A 19851-nucleotide genomic window follows, 5' to 3' on the forward strand; every position below is an offset into this window, starting at 1 on the left:
TCCCAATAACAATTCAAGCTAATGAAGAAACACTATTCCTCTATCCACTATGCCACATTGGTCTGAAGTCTGCTCTGGTGCTGATAATAAAATGCCCGAAGATGGCAGTGAGTTTGGCACTGTGACTGGAAGAAGTCGGGAGCCCAGAGAGGAAAAAGAAGCCCAACCTGCCCACACTAAGGAGTCTGGAGCAGCAGAGCGGGCGGGGCTGCGATTTCTCCTGAATCACTGCACTCTCTCTTCTCCGCCTGCGTGAGCGCCGCCCACCCACTCGCGGCAGCGTGAACCCCCTGGGCCTAGTCTCTCCTTCCCCCTCCCCTCGGCCTGGTGCTGAATCATGAGCCCGATATCTCCAAAAGGTAAAACCTAAGAACAATGCCACCCTTAGCGCTGGCCTGAATGGGGCACCAGGTTGGGGTGGGGCAGAAGGCTGGAAACCACAACTTTGACCCCCTTTCTCCCAAATTCCCTACACAGCCCCCGATTAAAAGGAGTGCTGCGGTGCTATGGGATTCCCAAGCGGCGCCCCTTCTCCCGCCGCGTTGCTCGTGTCTGCAACGCCGGGACCTGGTCCCGGCGCGCTCCGCTTCATTGTTCCAAAGCTGCCCGCCTGCCAGGAGTCCAAGCCCTGCGAGGCCAGCGAGTTCGCAGCTCGTGGGGAAGGGGTGGGGGCTCTCCACTCCACGCCCCTCACCACAGTCCCCTGCCCGGCCTCACCCCTTCCTGCCAACCTCCTTTAGCTAAAGCCAAACCATCGAGTCCCCTGAGGCGACCGGGTGGGTGCTGTCCAAATGCTGGGAGGAGGATGGGGGATGGGGGTGGGGGAAAGGCTGGCGTCTGCGGCCTGCATGTAGCTGCAGCCTTCGCCCTTCGCCCCACAGTGAGAGAGATGCTGCTTCCATGGGTACCGCTTGGCCACGGTTCCTCCCGCCCAACAGGGAGCGGCTCGGCTGTGGCCATCTCCCAGCCCTAGACGCTGGCGCCAAGCAGCCCTCAGCCCTCTTCATTTCCAGAAGCCGAAAGCGGAGGGCCAGTCCCTGTGCGGGCTGCAGAAGTCACCATATGCTACTCACCCCAACTGTTTCTGTCCCTGCGGTTCTTGGCCATGGTGGTCCGGGGACTGGTGGCGGTGAGGCGCTGTCAGTGCTTTCGCTCCTCTCCCGGCTGCAGGTTGCTGGCGGTGGGAGGTTCTATGCCCTCGCTGGGCGCAGTTCCCTCAGACTCTGAGGATGTTGCTGTGGCGCTGGTGGGAAGGAGTGGGGAGGAAAAGGGAGGAGAAAGCGGATGAACCAAGCTCAGCATCACAAGCCGGAGTTCACACAAAAACCAGCGTCACACCCTCCCTACCTTGGCCCACCCCCAGAGCCTGAAGACAGTGACAGACGATGTACTGCAACATTTTCGATGGAAAACACATACAAATAAACAGCACCCCCTTACACACTCTCAAAAAACTTACAGCATTATACAGTCAGAACTACACAGACCAAGATACTGCATGATTCTGCATGTTCAAAAACCAGTTTCCTCCACCAGTTACATATGAGTAGAAATATGCTGGCAACATTTACAGAGCTGAAAAATTAAAATAATCTGAATTTATCTATCAGGCACCATTTCCTCCCTAATTTAAAAGCAAGGTCATGATAGTAAATAGGGTATCATGCATTTTTGTACCTGTATACTGAACAGGCCTGTCTTTTAAAATTGGGATAGCATACTTAGATTAAGAAGATCAAGACTTGGAGAAGGAAATGGAAACCCACTCCAGTATTCTTGCCTGGAAAATCTCATGGACAGAGGAGCCTGGCAGGCTACAGTCCATGGAGTCAACAGGAGTCGGACATGACTTAGTGACTAAACCACCATGTTAAAACCTCTCAAGTTGGACTTCCCTGGCAGTCTAGTGGTTAAGACCTATGCCTCCAAGGCAGGGAGTATAGGTTCGATCCTTGGTTAGGGAACAAAGGTCCCACATGCTGCACAGTGAAGCCAAAAACAAACAAACAAACAAACAAAAAAGATGAAGACAAATATAAGTTGGAGATTTATCATAATCTGTAACTAACTCCATGTATAATGGGCAAAATTTCCACTCGTTTTACAGAGCTATCATATGGAGTTACATTAACAAATATTCTAAGTCATAACATCATATTATGACAGAGCCTTGGCAATAAAGTTGCAAACAATTTTGAATAGAAATCAAAAGGCAATAAATATTTTAATAAATATTCTCAATCACTCTATTTTCACGAGTTCCTTCCTCTTTACCTATCAATTTCATTTTCAGCGTCCTAGAAACACTGTTCCTTCATGCTACCTGACCCTCAAGATACTGTCATCCCATTCCTCACCTCCTCACTCACTTTTCTCCTGAATCTGGCTGTTGACTATACTCTACACAGATCAGTTCTGCGTGGGAGATTACCGCTAGCTTCGTAATTATCAGATCCTAGATCTCTGTTTATTCCCTCATTATAAGCAATTCTTCACTGTGTTCCCTCAATGTAATTTACTATATGATGGTTTCAGACAGGATCTCCATCTATGCTGCTGCTACTGCTGCTGCGAAGTGTCCGACTCTGTGCGACCCCATAGACGGCAGCCCACCAGGCTCCCCTGTCCCTGGGATTCTCCAGGCAAGAACACTGGAGTGGGTTGCCATTTCCTTCTCCAATGCATGAAAGTGAAAAGTGAAAGTGAAGTTGCTCAGTCGTGTTCGACCCTCAGCGACCCCATGGACTGCAGCCTTCCAGGCTCCTCCATCCATGGGATTTTCCAGGCAAGAGTACTGGAGAGGGGTGCCATCACCTTCTCCGCCATCGATGCTATTGATTCCCAAATCTATTCATCTAGTCTTAAGCTTTCTTGAGAAAAGAAAATCATCATTCCAAGGCTGAGTCTGTAATTGCCTAAGGCCATCTTCATTTTGTTTTCCTACTGACACTTCAAAATCAATATGTCAAAAACCAAACTCTCTCACTCACCATTGCCAAATCTTATGCAATCCTATTTCAGTTAATTGTTCTATGACCTCAGAACACTGTAAACCAAGTTTGAGTGAGTGAAGTCGCTCAGTTGTGTCCGACTCTTTACGATCCCATGGAGTGTAGCCTACAAGGCTCCTCTGTCCATGGAATTTTCCAGGCAAGAGTACTGAAGTGGGTTGCCATTTCCTTCTCCAGGGGATCTTTCTGACTCAGGGATCAAACCTGGGTCTCCCGCGTTGCAGGCAGACGCTTTACCATCTGAGCCAAAGGGGACTGTCTTCAATAGAGTTGCATTCCATAAACACTAATGAGCCAATATAGGATGATAGAAATTATCTCACTCCATACCTACAAACCAAATGCACTGAACAAAAACAAGCATGTTCTGCTTTTCTTATATTTATTATAATTCTCAGCTCATATTCCAGCCTTTCAGGTGAATCCCATTAGAAAGGAGTACAGTAGGGACTTCCCTGAGTCTCAGTTGCAGCTGAAACAGTGGCTGATTTTATTTTTCTGGGCTCCAAAATCACTGCAGATGGTGATTGCAGCCATGAAATTAAAAGACGCTTACTCCTTGGAAGGAAAGTTATGACCAACCTAGACAGCATATTAAAAAGCAGACATTACTTTGCCAACAAAGGTCTGTCTAGTCAAGGCTATGATTTTTCCAGTGGTCATGTATGGATGTGAGAGTTGGACTATAAAGAAAGCTGAGCGCAGAAGAATTGATGCTTTTGAACTTTTGAAGACTCTTGAGAGTCCCTTGGACTGCAAGGAGATCCAACCAGTCCATTCTAAAGGAGATCAGTCTGGGTGTTCATTGGAAGGACTGATGATGAAATTCAAACTCCAATACTTTGGCCACCTCATGTGAAGAGTTGACTCATTGGAAAAGACACTGATGCTGGGAGGGATTGAGGGCAGGAGGAAAAGGGGATGACAGAGGATGAGATGGTTGGATGGCATCACCGACTCGATGGACATGAGTTTGGGTGGACTCTGGGAGTTGGTGACGGAGTCATGCCAGGGAGGCCTGGCGTGCTGTGGTTCATGGGGTTGCAGAGTCGGACACAACTGAGCGACTGAACTGAACCGACAGCAAAGAATACTGGGGCTTCCCTAGTGTTCCAGTGGTTAGGAATTCATCTGCCAAAGCAGGGGACACAGGTTTAATCCCTGGTCCAGGGAGATCCCACAAGCCTTAGAGCAGTTAGGCCCTAGCACCACAACTACTGAGTCCATGAGCTGCAACTACTGAAGCCCTCAAGCCTAGAGCCGATACTCCACAACAAGAGAAGCCACTGAAATGAGAAGCCCGTGCATCACAATGAGAGCATAGCCCCTGCATGCTGCAATTAGACAAAAGCCCAGGCACAGCAACAAAGACCCAGTACATCAAAAAATAAATAAATCTTAAAAGAAAAATCACAGATCTTTATGAATTGATACATATTGATTTCCAGAATAATACACTATAAAATGGAAAAAAAAAAACAAAGCACAAATATTCTACCTCCCATATAAGAAAGAAAAGGATATTAAAAAAATATATCTGCTCATCTATGCAAAAGAAATTCAGGGCAAACCAGAAACCAATGAGATCAGTTATCTATAGGAGACAGGTGGGAATAGGATGGAAGCAATGGGAGAATGGGAATAGGGTGGAAAGGATTAGGAGGGCTGATACTTCTCTAAGTGTAACCTTTTTATGTAGCCCACCCACACTGTTAGAACCATGGTAATGGTTCACATTCTCCAAAATAAATAACTAAAATCAATCAGGATATGGGCAGAGGAGTGGAAGGAACTCAAAGTGGAATTACAAATAGTTAAAAAACAAAAAGTGAACCTAACTATATTACAGGTGAATAACATAACTACACTGACGCATTTTCTAAACCCAAGGAGCTATAGAAAATAGTATTTTGATGGTATGCTACAAGACTGAAGACAAAAACTGTACACAAGCATTGTTCTTTAGTTCACAATTAATTTTTCTTCTAGGACATACATAGGTTAGCAATTCTGAAGTTATTCGTGTATTCTCTAGAATTGAGTCAATACATGGTGCATAATCAGAGCCAGATTTCTTGCTTTTGGAGATGAAGTTATAATAAGGAAAGGAGAAGGAAGAATGAACCCTATGGTGTTGAATTGGAATCTGAGGTATCAGTATGATACAGTAAAAATACAAATAACAGAATTTTTAAAAAATGGGCAGAGGCTCTAAATAGACATTTCTTCACAGAGGACATATAAATGGCCAAGAAACACATGAAAAGACGATTTAACATTTTTAGTCACTCAGAGATCAGATCAGATCAGATCAGATGTGATTTTTAGTCACTAGGGAAATGCAAATCAAAATTTAAACAACTACAACGAGACATCACTTCAGACCGACCAGGATGACAGTAATCAGAAAGAAAGACAACAAAAAGTGTTGGTGAAACTGACACTGCTGGTGGGAATATAGCCACTTTGGAAAACAGTCTGGCAAAATTTAGAGTTACCATATGACCCAGCAATTCCACTCTTAGATAAATTCCCCCCCCCCTCCCACAAATGAAAGTATCAGTTCAGTCGCTCAGTTGTATCTGACTCTTTGCGACCCCATGAATCGCAGCATGCCAGGCCTCCCTGTCCATCACCAACTCCCAGAGTTCACTCAAACTCATGTCCATTGAGTCAGTGATGCCTTCCTACCAACCATCTCATCCTCTGTCATCCCCTTCTCCTCCTGCCCCCAATCCCTCCCAGCATCAGGGTCTTTTCCAATGAGTCAACTCTTCGCATGAGGTGGCCAAAGTATTGGAGTTTCAGCTTCAACATCAGTCCTTCCAATAAACACCCAGACTGATCTCCTTTAGGATGGACTGGTTGGATCTCCTTGCAGTCCAAGGGACTCTCAAGAGTCTTCTCCAACACCACAGTTCAAAAGCATCAATTCTTCAGTGCTCAGCTTTCTTCACAGTCCAACTCTCACATCCACACATGACCACTGGAAAAACCATAGCCTTGACTAGATGGACCTTTGTTGGCAAAGTAATGTCTCTGCTTTTGAATATGCTATCTAGATTGGTCATAACTGTCCTTCCAAGGAGTAAGCATCTTTTAATTTCATGGCTGCAATCATCATCTGCAGTGATTTTGGAGCCCCCAAAAATAAAGTCAGCCACTGTTTCCCCATCTATTTACCATGAAGTGATGGGACCAGGTGCCATGATCTTAGTTTTCTGCAGTGGCCACAGGACTGGAAAAGGTCAGTTTTTCATTCCAATCCCAAAGAAATGAAAGTATATGTTCATGCAAAAACTTGCACAGGAATGTTCTAAGAGCATTGCTTTAAGTAGCCAAAAGGTAGAATCAACCTAAATGCCAGTAACTATCAATGGATAAACAAAATGTGGTATATCCATACAATGGAATATTACTTAGCCAAAAAAAAGCTTCCTATTTAATGGAACTGCGACTGGGTTACCTGGGGAAAGTATCTGTCCCTTGGACACTAGGGCCTTCAGATCCATCACACCCAATGTTTTAGAGTCAAAGTTGTATAGACAAAAATTCTTCAACTGAATTATTAGGAATAATAATAATTCCTAATAATTACTTACTTGTACCCCTTGATTCCTCAGTTCAGTTCAGTCACTCGATTGTATCCGACTCTGCGACCCCATGGACTGCAGCACACCAAGCTTCCTTGTCCATCATCACCTCCTGGAGCTTACTCAAACTCATGTCCATAGAATTTCCATGTCTTGGGTTCCTAGGCCTGTGTATTCTGAATATGGGGTAGATGGCAATATATATTGGATACTGACTTAAATCCTGTATCATATCCTCATAAGGGTTATCTCTCGGCCAACTGATCCTTCAGCACGACTTTCCACTGTGGTATCATACTAGCTGCTTCTAAGTGATGGGTTTGAGGTAAGATCAGTTCACTTCACGGGCATGACTCCATTACCATACTTCCCATGAGTTTCCTGCTTAAATTTAATGTTGTTTGTGATACATGGTGATGAAATAGTCCATGAATTGTGGTACTAGTAGAAGTTTCCCAAGCAGGGACAGTAAGCCTATATCTGGACTATGTACACATATGGCTATAGGTACTGGGTGTTATCTGATGACTCACAAATTGAACAGGGGCAGAATTCCATTGTCAAATGGAAAGGTATATACTGGGGTGGCCTGAGCTGGTCTGGAAGGCTCAAATAAAGTACATAGACTAACTTTCATTGTACCTGCTCCTACTTCTTTGCCACCTTTTTTTTGAACCATATCTTTGGGTTCAAAAACCATAACAGCCAGTACCTAAAGGGTCGGTAAGCCTGGATCTGGACTATGTATGTATATACTATAGGTATGTACATACATACATAGCTACCCCATGAGGACAAATAGCTCATTCCTCCATAATCAAAAGGATGTGGTTTAATTAAATTGCCACCAGGTGACTGACTGGTCTGTCCAGGGAATAGTATCTTACTAAGGGTCACTGAGGAGCTTCCCTGATAGCTCAGCTGGTAAAGAATCCGCCTGCAATGCAGGAAACCCCAGTTGGATTCCTGGGTCAGAAAGATCCCCTGGAGAAGGGATAGGCTACCCACTCCAGTATCCTTGGGCTTTCCTCATGGCTCAGATGGTCAAGAATCCACCTATAATGTGGGAGACCTGGGTTCAATCCCTGGGTTGGGAAGATCCCCTGGAGAAGGGCATGGCAACCCACTCAGTATTCTTGCCTGGAGAATCCCCATGAACTGTAGCCCGCCAGGCTCTTCTGTCGATGGGGCTGCAAAGAGTCAGACATGACTGAATGACTATGCACAGCACAGCAAGGGTCACTGCAAAGGCAAGTGACTCTGCTATAAGCAAGTTAAATACTGCATAGTGGCAGTAACCTTATTACCCTTGGCAAGTGGAAGTCCATGCCACTGAATTCCCTTTAGCCTCCATTCCTATTGCCACATGGCCCCACTGAACTAGGGTGACTGGGTAGAGGCTGACTGACATTCATAGGACAGATTATCTTTTATATCTGATTATTGGGATGGACGCCCTCTTGTGGGCAGTCAAATGGTTCCCAAGATATTTTCACACTATGAACCAATTTTGATATTCCATTCATAATGTATCTCCCACTGACTTCCTTATTTCTGATCTCTCCAAGTTATTGCCAACTTTTTAATTATTCTGCATAAATGAGTATAGAGCCATACCTCAGGCTATCTTTCATTCCTAACACAGAGGACAACCAGATGTTCTATTCAAAACTGTGCCCTCTGGAAAAATTTCTCTTCATCTCTATTTTTCGGGAGAAGGCGATGGCACCTCATTCCAGTACTCTTGCCTGGAGAATCCCAGGGACAGGGGAGCCTGGTGGGCTGCCATCTATGGGGTCGCACAGAGTCGGACATGACTGAAGCGACTTAGCAGCAGCAGCAGCAGTAGCTATCAATTCTCATATAAACTTAAAAACCAGCCTGGGGATCAAGGTTACACATCAGATAATCAAACTAGATTTTTAAAAAAAGATGTGAACTGGGTTCCTCAACTCTTTTTAAAACTCCCATCATAATGACCAGATACTGATTCTGAAAGAGATACATGTTCTACTGCTCTCTAGAACAAAAGGAAATTCTCCTATACTTTGAAAACACAGTTTTGGCCTCAACAGACAACTGAACCTCATTAGTAACAGAAAGAATAGTTTATTTGAAAATACAAATCATGACGGTGGCCCATGTCTTCCAATATTTAATTGATTTATAGTTAATGAACCTATAAAGCTTAACTACATCAAGTTACATTTTGCAACTAGCTTATGTTGGAAGATTCATCAGATTATAATGCTTAAGTCTATATGTTCCATATTAAATTACTGTCCGTATGCTTTTTTTTGTCACACTTGAGGATTTTGCTTAACCATTCTTTCTTGGTTAGTAAATTGTGAAACTTACCTAGGTAGAAGTTAAAAAATTTTATGTCCCCTGATTTTTTTTTCCCCCTATATTTTGGCTGCACTGTGCAGCATGCAGGAACTTAGTTCGCTGACCAGTAATCTAACCTGTGCCTCCTGCAATGGAGGTGTGATGTCTTAACCTAGTCAGGGAAGTCCCTATGTCCCCCAATTTAAAAAATTCATCCTTGGCTAAAATTGAAACCAGAGGCCAAAGATTATAATTAGCATTTTACTAAAAAACTCTGAAAGAAGGGAAAAACACTAAAAAGCATAGAGCAAACCATATAAGGTAGGTAACAGTAAAACATGGAAGATATTTACACGTCAGATATTAAGACCCAAAGAATACATGACAATCATATCAAGTTATATTTATTCTTATTCAATATCCTGGCATTGTAAAAACTGGTGGTCTGTAAGAAACTTTTGTGTAAGCTAAATCTTTTTATTGTTATGTAACCTTCCATTTTGAAACCATGTGCTTGTTTAGGATGTAAAATTAAATTTATGCACTATGTTTATTTTATGGAAATTTAATGTGAATTTCTTTACTAACCATGTAATATTTAACACACAAGCTATGACTTCACTGACCTTGATAAAATTAACTATTTAAAATTTTTAAAATTCTCTTGTAGTATAAAGCAGATGTTTTTTCCTTGGAACGGTTGTGTTATGAGTAAAATAATGATTATGGCAGACATTTCTGAATCACCACATAGAACCTTGACTTTTTCCATACTATCCAGCTCTGGGTTGATGGTTAAAGCGTATGTCTCTGCCATTTCTGGCAACATAAAGTATCTGCACTCCAGGATCTTGGTGAAGCCTATGACCTCAAACTTTTTATTGCCTAATTCATATCAAACACTGTGTTTCAAGAATAACATGCCTAAAAGATTGTCAGAAAGATATTTGTTTCAAACAGGGAATTCAGAGTTTCCACTTTAGGAAGGCCCATGAGATAAGTTTTCTTGAACTCTTGGTAACAGGAAAAGATGCACCTCTCATCTCGATCAACTGGTTTACTGTGATCTCAAAAACACTATAAAACTTTCTGCTTCGGCCAATTTGCTGTGTTGTTCTGGTATCCCATTTTTCCTTTAACATCATACCTATTTCCTCATTTTTATCTTATGTTATAGTATGCATTTTCTGTATTCTGCCTCAAATTCTCTGAGGAGTAATGCAAGTATTAATAAATTATAGACTAGAAAAAGGATTAATGCTTATAGGGTCAAAGGAGAAAATAAGAATCTACGACAGTAAATAAGTACTAGGATACCAATAGAACATTTGAAAAGATTTTAAGTTATTGAAGCCAAAAGTATTTGCCCACCAAAACAAGTGCCAAGAAGCTTTGAAAGAAGGAACTGTTCTTCAACAATTTTTTCAATGCAGCAAACACATAGGCTTTGTCCATAGAACATGTAAGTCTGAGCTTACTTATGCTCCCTAAATAAGTGCCCTTTGTGCAGAGAGCACGAGAAAATACATATCTTCCCTGTCCTGTTAAGGTGTGAATTTAATTTCTACATTATGCAATTGATTACAATGACCAACAACAAGGAGTACACTGCTAAGAATGGAATTGAATTGGATATTCAAAGCCACAAGGCAACATCTACAACTTGCTCTTTTGTGATTTTTCAGTCACTAAATGCATTGGCCAAGTGTTAAACTGGCTTTTTTGTTCAAACCTTCACAGGGCTCTAGAAATAACTTTGCCAGTATACAAACTGGTACGGTTATTTCTACCTTCAGAACAAGACTAGAACTGGAACCGCAAAACAGCCTGTGAAATATCAGCCAAATTACTTCCCTAAACTCCTGTTCCATATTTTGTACATTGTGAAGTATTTTTAAACCTCTTATATTTTGATAACCCTCTTTATAATCCTGTAAGATGCTTTATAAACACTTTCTTGGGTGTCAGATGCAAAATCCTATCCTCTTCAAGCTGCAGATAGAGAGACATTGCCAAATACGATGTCTTTCTTGTCCCGGGTCACATACTGAGGAAGTGGTAGAACGAGAACCAGGTTGTGGTCCCTAATTCTGTCTCAGCTTCTGCAAAGCTCCTGACTCAAATAAAGGAGCAACATCCGCATTGAGACACCGCGTGTGCCCAACTGGGATACTGGCACTGAGACTTCCTAAGAATTCAGACTTTCAGAAATGTCTTGGGAAAACTCATAGAAGACAGGTTGCACAGGTGTGTAGGGAAGCCTCAAACTGGTACCACTGGGAATGATTTGCAGAACAGGACGGTGCAGTAGGGTGTGCCGCGATTTAGTTAACCTGGCACTTCCCCACCTCCTTCCCTGGCGCCCCACTGCCAGCTGACTCCTGGCCCAGTGCCCTCAACGTACCTTCCCTGAACTGGGCGGGGGCCGCGTTCCCGTCTGCCTCGTGCCCACCCTTCTCCCGCCACCCGTCACTCTCTAAGTTTACCTGACAAAGAAGGGGGCGGTTTAGCCGAGGCGCGTCCGCCCACGAATGCACCGGGGGCGTCCCTAACACCCGCGGGTGGGGAGAAGAGCCTGGGCCCGGAGGGACGCGCCAGGCGAGGGGGCGCGGCGGCCCGGCCGGGAGAGTGTCGTGTCCCGAGCAGGCCTCAGGGCGGCACTCTGGCCCCGCGGCCGGCGCGCTCGGGCGGGCCTCTGGGCGCCCGACCCAAGCTGGCCGGGAACGTGTCTCCCGGTGACGCAGCCCCGGGTGGGGAACGTGGTGCGGCGGCGGCGGCGACGGTACGCGCCTCAGCCGCCCGCGAGAGGACGTGCGGTGCTGCGGGAGGCGACGGCGGTGGCGGCGGGGGACCTGGAGCGGCCGGCGGGAGCCGGGAAGCAGGACGCAGGCGCGGGCGAGGAAGTAGGTCCTGGGCGCGGCGCTCAACAAAGAGCGGGGCCGCCCCCCTGAGGTATCCTGCCGACCCCGAGCGCCGGCGGGCTGGCAGACCCGGTCCGGCAGTTCGCGGGCGGCCTGGGAGGGGGAAGGGCCGCGGCCGGAACGCGGCGGCGGGGCGCCAGGGACTCTTCCAGGCCGGCTGGTCCGCGGTCCCCGGACGGGCGGAAGGGAAGGGGTTGGGCCGCTCGGGATTGTAGCCTCTGCTTGTCCCTCGTGCAGGCGGAGTTGCGGGCAGAGGCTCCATGTTGGGAAGCGGCGCCTCTCGTCCTCGTTAGCGGGAATCGGGGCGCCGCGGGCAGAGCCGGCGGGGGCCGGGCCCTGAGTGAAGATGGAGGCCCCTCTTCGGCCTGGGGCCGACATCCTGAGGCGTAACCCGCAGCAGGACTACGAGCTCGTTCAGAGGGTCGGCAGCGGCACCTACGGGGACGTCTATAAGGTGAGGCAGGCCGGACTCTTTTCCTGCGGTCAGCTGGCTTCCTGGAATAGGCCACTTTCTGGGGAGTATGAGGAGGGGGCAGGATGCTTTTATTGTTGCATTTCGGAGATGCCGCGGCCGTGGTTCCGTGTCCTCGGTTTCAGGGCACCTTCTATTCACTGCTTGCTCTAATCGCTCCAACAAGCAGAACTAATCACACCTTTGCAAACTACCTTTGTACTGTTTTTGTGGTATAAAGGCTTTTTTCATGCTTATTTATGGTATCCAGGGGAATTCGAATCTGCTTACGGAGTTGCACTTGAAAATGTTCTTGTCTTAGCGTGGAAAAATGCTTCCTGGAAGTCGGGAGACCAGAAAGTATATTGACATTCCGACATTTGCATAAGAAAACTTTTTGATGGATAATCGTGGTTTAAAAAGTCCTGTGAAATCCCTCCTCTCAGTTTTATCTGCAAGCAGTCTAAAAAGTGGCTTGGGTACAGACATTATCATGTGTAGAACAATGCTTTTCCCGGCAGAAGTTTCATTATTTGTATCAGGTGATTCCTTTTTCTACTTTAGCAGTTCCTCTCTTTGGAATTTATAACATCCCATGACCAAGAGTGGTTAAGAGCTGCTGTCCTTTTAATTGTACTTGTTTGCTTTATTTGGAAGGAAAGATGAGGATGTTACTCTCAATTTGAGATCTGAAAAAACATAGAGACGCAAACCCAGTTCCCTAAGTTCACTGAGTTCGTGAAGGATCAAGATGAAAGAGATTGTTTCAGATTGTCTATGCTTTTTGTTTTCTGTTTCAAAAAGGGATCTCTACTGCAACTCATGTGGATATATTGAGGGAAATTTTCTTGGATTTGGAACAGCTTTGTTTATTGGATTTAATCATATTATGTATGCCATTATTCCAAGTAACACTCCTGCTTGTACTTGAAACTGGCCTTGTGTTATACGGTTAATTAACCAGTAGAATCCTCTGGGGTATGTTGTTTTGCACAGGTGGTAATATGGAAGAAAATCATCTTTTCTTCCTAACTTCTGTTTTTGTTAATATCCTCCCTATTAATAGTAACAATCTGAGGTTGTGTTAAGAAGCTCTAACATTTTGATTCTATTGAGATGAAAAGTAAAGGGTAGGATTTTTATTTAAACAAGCATTTGCATCTTCTGTACTAGGTACTGTTCTGTATGGGATGTTGAATTGAAAGGAAGGTTCCAGCTTTTGCCTTGTGAATAATTTTAATTCAAAGTGGATAATTATAATAGAATCCAGAATCCTCTTTATATAGAATTAGATATATAATAAACAAGTTAACTCATGTTTATTCATGATTAGCCATTTTATGGAATGATCTTTAAAAACTTGAAATTCCTATTTGCTTTCTCAGTCCCGCATTTTAGTCATCTTCTTTTTATGATTCACTATGTATTACTAGTTAATGTTAATCATACAGTTGTTCACCATCAATTCAGTTCATGTTAATAATACAGTAATCTGAATTCCAGTTCTTGTATATTTTCTCTCCTTCCTACTACAAGAACATTTAAAGTGTTCCCCACAGAAATCCCAAGACTTTCACCATTTTTCTTTATAAATATAACAACTAAAGCAGTTATCTGGAGCGGGGTTTTATCCTTGCCAGGGAAAGCAAAAGGTTATATTAAAGGGGCAGCTAAGATTACTTTTTACCCTGGTGCCTCCCTGCCCTATCTCTCTTCTACAGTTCCTAAACAGAGGATCAAAGACTGAATATTTATCATACAGCACCTTCAACCTCCCACCTCACACATGATCCCCTTCTCTCATATTCATGCTCCCTCATTTTATGTGTACATTCATGCCACAGCAAGCCAGTTGCTGATTCCTAAACATCCTCAAAATCCTGGTTCCATGTCTTTTGTTTTCCTTTGTTCTAATTACCCGGGATCACCTCCCTCCTAAATTTCCAACTGTTATTATCCTAACTGTCCAGGAAAGCCTTACTCCAATGCTCTTCCAGGAGGCCCTAGACAGACCTTCCCCACTATCTCTCTGGCCTCATTTATTACTCTTCCCCCTCCTTCATTGTCTTCTAGCAACACCGGCCTGCTTGCTCTTTCTTAAACAGAATGTACATCTTCCTACCTTTGTGCCTTTGTTCTGGCTATCCCTGCTGCTCAGAATGGCTTTCCTCAGATAGCCGCATGGCTTGCTCCCTTCCCTCCTTGCTTTTATACCCTCTCAATCTTTTTTTCCTACTTCTTTTCTCTTTGCACTTATTACTCTAATGTTTTACTTATTTTTTCCTTGTTTGTTATCTATCTCAATCCACGAACATACTCCCTGAGGGCAGGAATTTTATCTGTTTTACTCACTGCTCTGTCTCTAATAGTACCTAGAATTGTGCCTGGCACAGAATAAGTACTTTCTGAAACTGATGAACGAATGACTATCAATAATTCTGTCCCCTACTTCTTTGGGCTTATGCTTTTGACATCACAACACTTAAGTTAACATTCAATACTCTATATATTCTTGTAATGCCAATTGTATCCTGCATATGTATTTTTATTACAAATTTCAATTACTTGAGTTCCCTAGGAAAAATATTTCTGGAAAACTATTTCATAGCATATCCATTGTCAATATTTTAAAACCTACAGAATTTTAAGTCTGTGTATTTACTCCTTGATATGCCTAAAAACATGTAACATTCAAACTGTAGCATTGAAGTTTTTAACTCAGAGCATTTAATTTTATTATTTATCACTGTGTTTAGGATGAGCTGAAAATCCTAGGAAGTTTTAGAAGAATTTCAGTCTGTGATGTAAACTAGCAAAATAATTACAGTGAAGCACTGGAAGTGCAGAGTCTTAAACCACTGGACCTCCAGGAAAGTTCTTTATTTCTTTTTCTATCTTATGGACCTGGAGCTTTGAAAGTACCACAGCTTTGAGATTTTTTGGTGAATTATTTTTGTTCTTCAGAGGCACAGATCCCCTCTGAAGCTCCTGTCTTTCTTGAGAATCCCCAGGAGGGCAGAACTCAAACTGGCTATTCCTGGGTTGAAAGAAGACTATTACAAAGATTCTTTTAAATAAATGGGTTAGATTATTGAAGGTGAAAGCAGGAAATAGTGGAGGGGAAAGAAACACAAGGAGAAAAGAAATGTGGTGGAAGATGTATGAGAGATTAAATTTCAAGTAAGCAAATTTTATTTATAATTAACATTAATTTTAAAATCTTCCAACAGAAGGAGGAAGCCTGGAGAGATAGTGTCTCTGCTACCTTCTGTCCATAGTGATCTAGACAATTGTCATGATACAGTTTACAACTAACAGTACAAGTCATTTGGGTAGGTTGCCTTTATCCAAATATTTGTATGAAAGTTGTTCCCAACCTAGGTTACAGAGAAGTGTTAGTAATCTTTTTTATGGGTTATAAATTTAGAGTGGGTTGATCTCATGTATTCTTTTCTAACCTGTATTGCTTTTTCTGATTGATTATAAAAGTGTGATATATTTAGCTCCAGGAGGACAGGAACAAATGTCTTCTGCTCATTACTGTACAGTAGCAGACAGACAGATGCTCAATAAATATTTGTTGAATGATATTAGTTGTATAAATTAACTGGAGATAAGTAGTTGATAATTTAATATTAATAGTTTATTTCAGGCATTTTTCCTAAAAGTTTTCAAACCAATATGTTTTAAACATGGCTTTTATAAAATTGATATCATGATGTATTTTTTTTTCTACTTGATTGGAATAGCCAGCATTTTCCCTGATCTTTAAATTGTTGTTATTTAACCACCAAGTTGTGTCCCACACTTTTGCAACCCCATGGACTGTAGACCACCAGGCTCCTCTGTGCATGGGATTTCCCAGGCAAGAATGCTGGAGTGAGTTGCCATTTCCTTCTCCAGGGGATCTTCCCAACCCAGGGATTGAAATCACATCTCCTGCATTGACAGGTGGACTAAATGAGCCCTGGCTTTTAAATAGTCTTCAAAAATACCCCTTTAAAAGATCCATGTAAAAAATCCTTTAGTTAATGATTGTAAGTTTCTCATTGTTGTTTTTAATTTTTACAACTTAAAATGTTATAATTTGTGTAGAAATCTTTGTCACATTACTTTTGTGTGTTCTCTGGGTGCTGGATGAACTGGGTCCGCTGTAATGAATCCCTCTTTTATATATACCCTCCCTCTGTCTTCCCCAAGCCAGAAGTCACAATTCTAGAGTGACTTTAGATACTTTAAAGCTTACCCCAGGATCTCATTTTATAAAAACAAAGCTTGATACATCACAACCCTTCTGTAGATATTCATTTATTCAAGAAATACTTCTTTCTGTTTATTTAGGAAATATTTGTTTTTTTTTTCTGTTGAGTGCCAACTGTATGGTATGGTATGGGGATGCACACATGAAAAAGTACACTATCAACAGTAACTCATAATTTAGTCAGGAAAGCAGACATGTAAGCAGTCATAATTTGGTAAATGCCAGAATAGAAGTGAAGTGGGAGAAATGCTCAACTTTGTGTTTTTTTCTGTGGGGACTAGGGAAAGGAGAAGAGGATAGAGAGCTATGATGTGAACCAGGGAAGATTAAAAAGAGTGGGGACGTTAACTGGATTTTAAAAGAATTCAGGGTGATTTCTAGGTGAACAAATGGGAAAGAAATTGTAGGCTGTGGAAACAGTGTGTGCAAATGCCTAGTGGCTTGAAAACCATGATAAATCTCAAGGGATCTGCATCTGCTTTCCAAGTTTGGTTTGACCAAACCTGGCAGAGACTCCATAGATGGGGAGTGCAAGCTATTTACTAGCAGACAGGGCTTCCCTGGTGGCTCAGATGGTAAAGTGTCTGCCTGCAATATGGAAGACCTGGGTTTGATCTCTGGGTCGGGAAGATCCCCTGGAGAAGGAAATGGCAACCCACTCTAGTACTCTTGCCTGGAAAATTACATGGATGAAGCCTGGTAGGCTCAGTCCATGGGGTCGCAGAGTTGACTGAATGACTTCACTCAGTCATTCACTGGCAGACAAGGACCAGATAATGGACCTTGTATGTCATAGCAAAGAATTTGGACTTCTTCCTGTAAACTGAAGAAACACTTGAGGAGGGAAGCTCTCATAGTGTAGAGGCTGGATTAGACAAAGTTTCTGAAAGTATAGAGACCAGTTACTGAATAATCTAGATTAAAGTTTATGCAAGATGAAATTTAGGCACTGGTATTAGAGATGAAAGGAAATGATAGATTTGCATTGTATTTAGATGATCAAAATTACCTGGTGATCAGTGAGGGAAAAACAGGTAGCCAGTCACATTTAGAATTTCTGCTTGGATGACTGCATTGGTATCACCAATAAAATTAGGAAATACCAGATTTGTGGGTTCTGGATCTTGTGTTTGGTTTTGGACGTATGACGGTACATAGGTGATTATGTCCAACAGATGGTAGAAAATGCAGCTCTGGCCTTAAGAGAGCTGAATCGGGGATACAGGTTTGGGAGTCACTGTCACTTTATGGGATGGTACCTGTGTAGTACAGGTGAGTTTATCTAGAAGATTACATTTGTAAGAGAGCTGAGGAAAGGCAGTAGTCTTAGAATTAGAAGAAAATAATATGTTGAAGGTGTCTGAGAAGAAACAAAAAGTTATAAGAAAGTTCTTTCCATAGAAATCAAGGAGTTTCAAGAACTCATCTCTATCATCCTGAGTCTATTCTTGTTTCTTTCAACTCTAATTGTGATAAGGCAAATGTTTTCATCTTCCAGAAAATTTAAATCTGAGGTTTTGTGTCATTTCTTTTTATTCTCCTTGTCCACAGATTAAAGTTTTAGAATAATATGGCTTTTAAGGACTGTCTCTCCTGACACTGAATTTCCTTCCATTCTTTATATGCACTCTACTCTGTCCATCAGTTTTTGCAGGTACTATTTCCTTTTCCTAAAACATCCTTCCTCTTGTCTTTCATCTCTCTATCTTCTACTGTTTGCGTTTCTCTTTAAACATTGCATTTCAGGGAGGCCTTTTCTGTCCCTTAGATAAAGTCATATCTGTCTGCAGTAACTTCTTAAATAATACTTATCATTTGTCACTCATCTTTGTTGCTGTCAGTGTTCCTCTTCTGCTCAAAGTGCAAGTCTAGAAATTGTGTTTACCACTGAATCAGCTAACCTGACATAGTGCTTAGCATATATGTAAGTGCTCAATAAAAATGTTTTGAAGGTGTGAGCGACATAGTGGTCATTTGAGTAAGGAATCAGAAAGGTTCATTCAGAGCGGAAGAGTTGAGATGTGAATGGTCAGTAAGGAAGTAGGGGGATGTAGAAAACTTTTTGAAGCAGCTTAGCTATGAAGGGAAAAGGAAATGAGATGCAGATGTTTCTTCCACTGTTTCTGTTTTTTTTTTTTCCTTCCATTGAGTCTGATTACAGTTTTTTAGTTATTATTCTTTAAACTTCTCTTATCACCCAATTGACCCAGGAGTGTTGTGAGTTTAGAGAAGGAATTTGACTAAGAAGGCAGTCAAGACAGAATTTGGGAGGAATTGAAAATTTAGAAAGATTACATGCGAAAACTTAGGTTGAAATTGTTGGGGATCAAAAGGTAGGGGAAAATTTTAAACCTCCTTCTCTACCTTTCTTTTTCCTTCCTCTTTTCTTCTCTTCTCTGAAATAGAGTCTCCCTTGATTGTCCCAGTTGTTCCCTATGGGTATGGTAGGATGAGGCACATTGATGAATGGGGAGCTAGAATGGAGCTGGAAAATGACAGGGTGGAAAAGGGTAAAGATTCAACCAGTGTTTATAGAGGGCCTCTTATGTGCCAGACACTGTTCTGGGGTCTTGGAATATACCAGTGAGCAGTGCAGACAAAGATTGTTGCCTTCATGGAAGTTACATTGTAGGGGAAAGAGAGAGTGAATAAACTATAAGCATAATAAATAAGTTGTGTAGGATGTGAGAAGGTGGCTAAAGATGTGGAAAGAAGAAAAAGCTGAACAAGTTAAGGGGTTCAGGGTTGCCAGGGTGAGATCAGGAAGGTAGGTTGAGAAATGATATTAGGATGAGCATTGTGGGCCACATTGAGAAGGTTCAGTCAGTTCAGTTCAGTTCAGTTCAGTCGCTCAGTCTTGTCTGACTCTTTGTGACCCCATGAATTGCAGCACACCAGGCCTCCCTGTCCATCACCAACTCCCGGAGTTCACTCAAACTCACGTCCATCGAGTTGGTGATGCCATCCAGCCATCTCATCCTCTGTCGTCCCCTTCTCCTCCTGCCCCCAGTCCCTCCCAGCATCAGAGTCTTTTCCAGTGAGTCAACTCTTCACATGAGGTGGCCAAAGTACTGGAGTTTTCAGCTTTAGCATCATTCCTTCCAAAGAATACCCAGGACCGATCTCCTTTAGAATGGACTGGTTGGATCTCCTTGCAGTCCAAGGGACTCTCAAGAGTCTTCTCCAACACCACAGTTCAAAAGCATCAATTCTATGGTGCTCAGCTTTCTTCACAGTCCAACTCTCACATCCATACATGACCACTGGCAAAACCATAGCCTTGACT

General features: G+C 42.8%; 3 protein-coding genes across 8 annotated transcripts in view; 1 reads left to right on the forward strand and 2 right to left on the reverse strand.

Moving 5' to 3' along the window:
• Positions 1 to 1242, reverse strand: part of ATL1 (atlastin GTPase 1) — a 74173-nt gene extending 72931 nt beyond the window's left edge. For both annotated transcript variants that reach the window (XM_086321591.1, XM_086321590.1), the window contains exon 1: positions 1074 to 1242. In XM_086321591.1, coding sequence (XP_086177717.1) covers positions 1074 to 1107 — 34 coding nt within the window. In that variant the 5' untranslated portion in view covers positions 1108 to 1242. The remainder of the gene's footprint in view (positions 1 to 1073) is intronic.
• LOC147364630 (uncharacterized) lies at positions 1074 to 12231 on the reverse strand. Its single transcript, XM_086321593.1, has 2 exons — positions 11419 to 12231; positions 1074 to 1243 (listed from the first exon to the last, which is right to left on the reverse strand). The coding sequence occupies exons 1-2, from the start codon at positions 12229 to 12231 to the stop codon at positions 1217 to 1219; spliced, it is 840 nt and encodes a 279-aa protein (XP_086177719.1). The 3' UTR covers positions 1074 to 1216.
• The window catches only part of MAP4K5 (mitogen-activated protein kinase kinase kinase kinase 5), a 126187-nt gene continuing 118504 nt past the window's right edge, over positions 12169 to 19851 (forward strand). For 4 of the 5 annotated variants that reach the window (XM_086321584.1, XM_086321585.1, XM_086321586.1 and 1 more), the window contains exon 1: positions 12169 to 12307. In XM_086321584.1, coding sequence (XP_086177710.1) covers positions 12200 to 12307 — 108 coding nt within the window. In that variant the 5' untranslated portion in view covers positions 12169 to 12199. Of the gene's footprint in view, positions 12308 to 15534; positions 15637 to 19851 lie in introns of all 5 variants that reach the window. The other variant, XM_086321587.1, reaches the window with a different exon arrangement.

The sequence above is a fragment of the Bos grunniens genome, chromosome 10, assembly GCF_055505025.1.
Source record: "Bos grunniens cultivar Pamir isolate PY7600 chromosome 10, Bosgru_T2T1.0, whole genome shotgun sequence".
NCBI lineage: Eukaryota > Metazoa > Chordata > Mammalia > Artiodactyla > Bovidae > Bos > Bos grunniens.

What these genes read in the sequence shown, in the direction of transcription:
- LOC147364630 (XM_086321593.1), bottom strand. Translation starts at nt 12,231, where the DNA reads ATGTCGGCCCCAGGCCGAAGAGGGGCCTCCATCTTCACTCAGGGCCCG. An exon ending in ACCGCCCCCTTCTTTGTCAG is followed by an intron (nt 1,244 to 11,418) that starts GTAAACTTAGAG and finishes CCTTCCCACCAG; the next exon opens with CGCCACAGCAACATCCTCAG.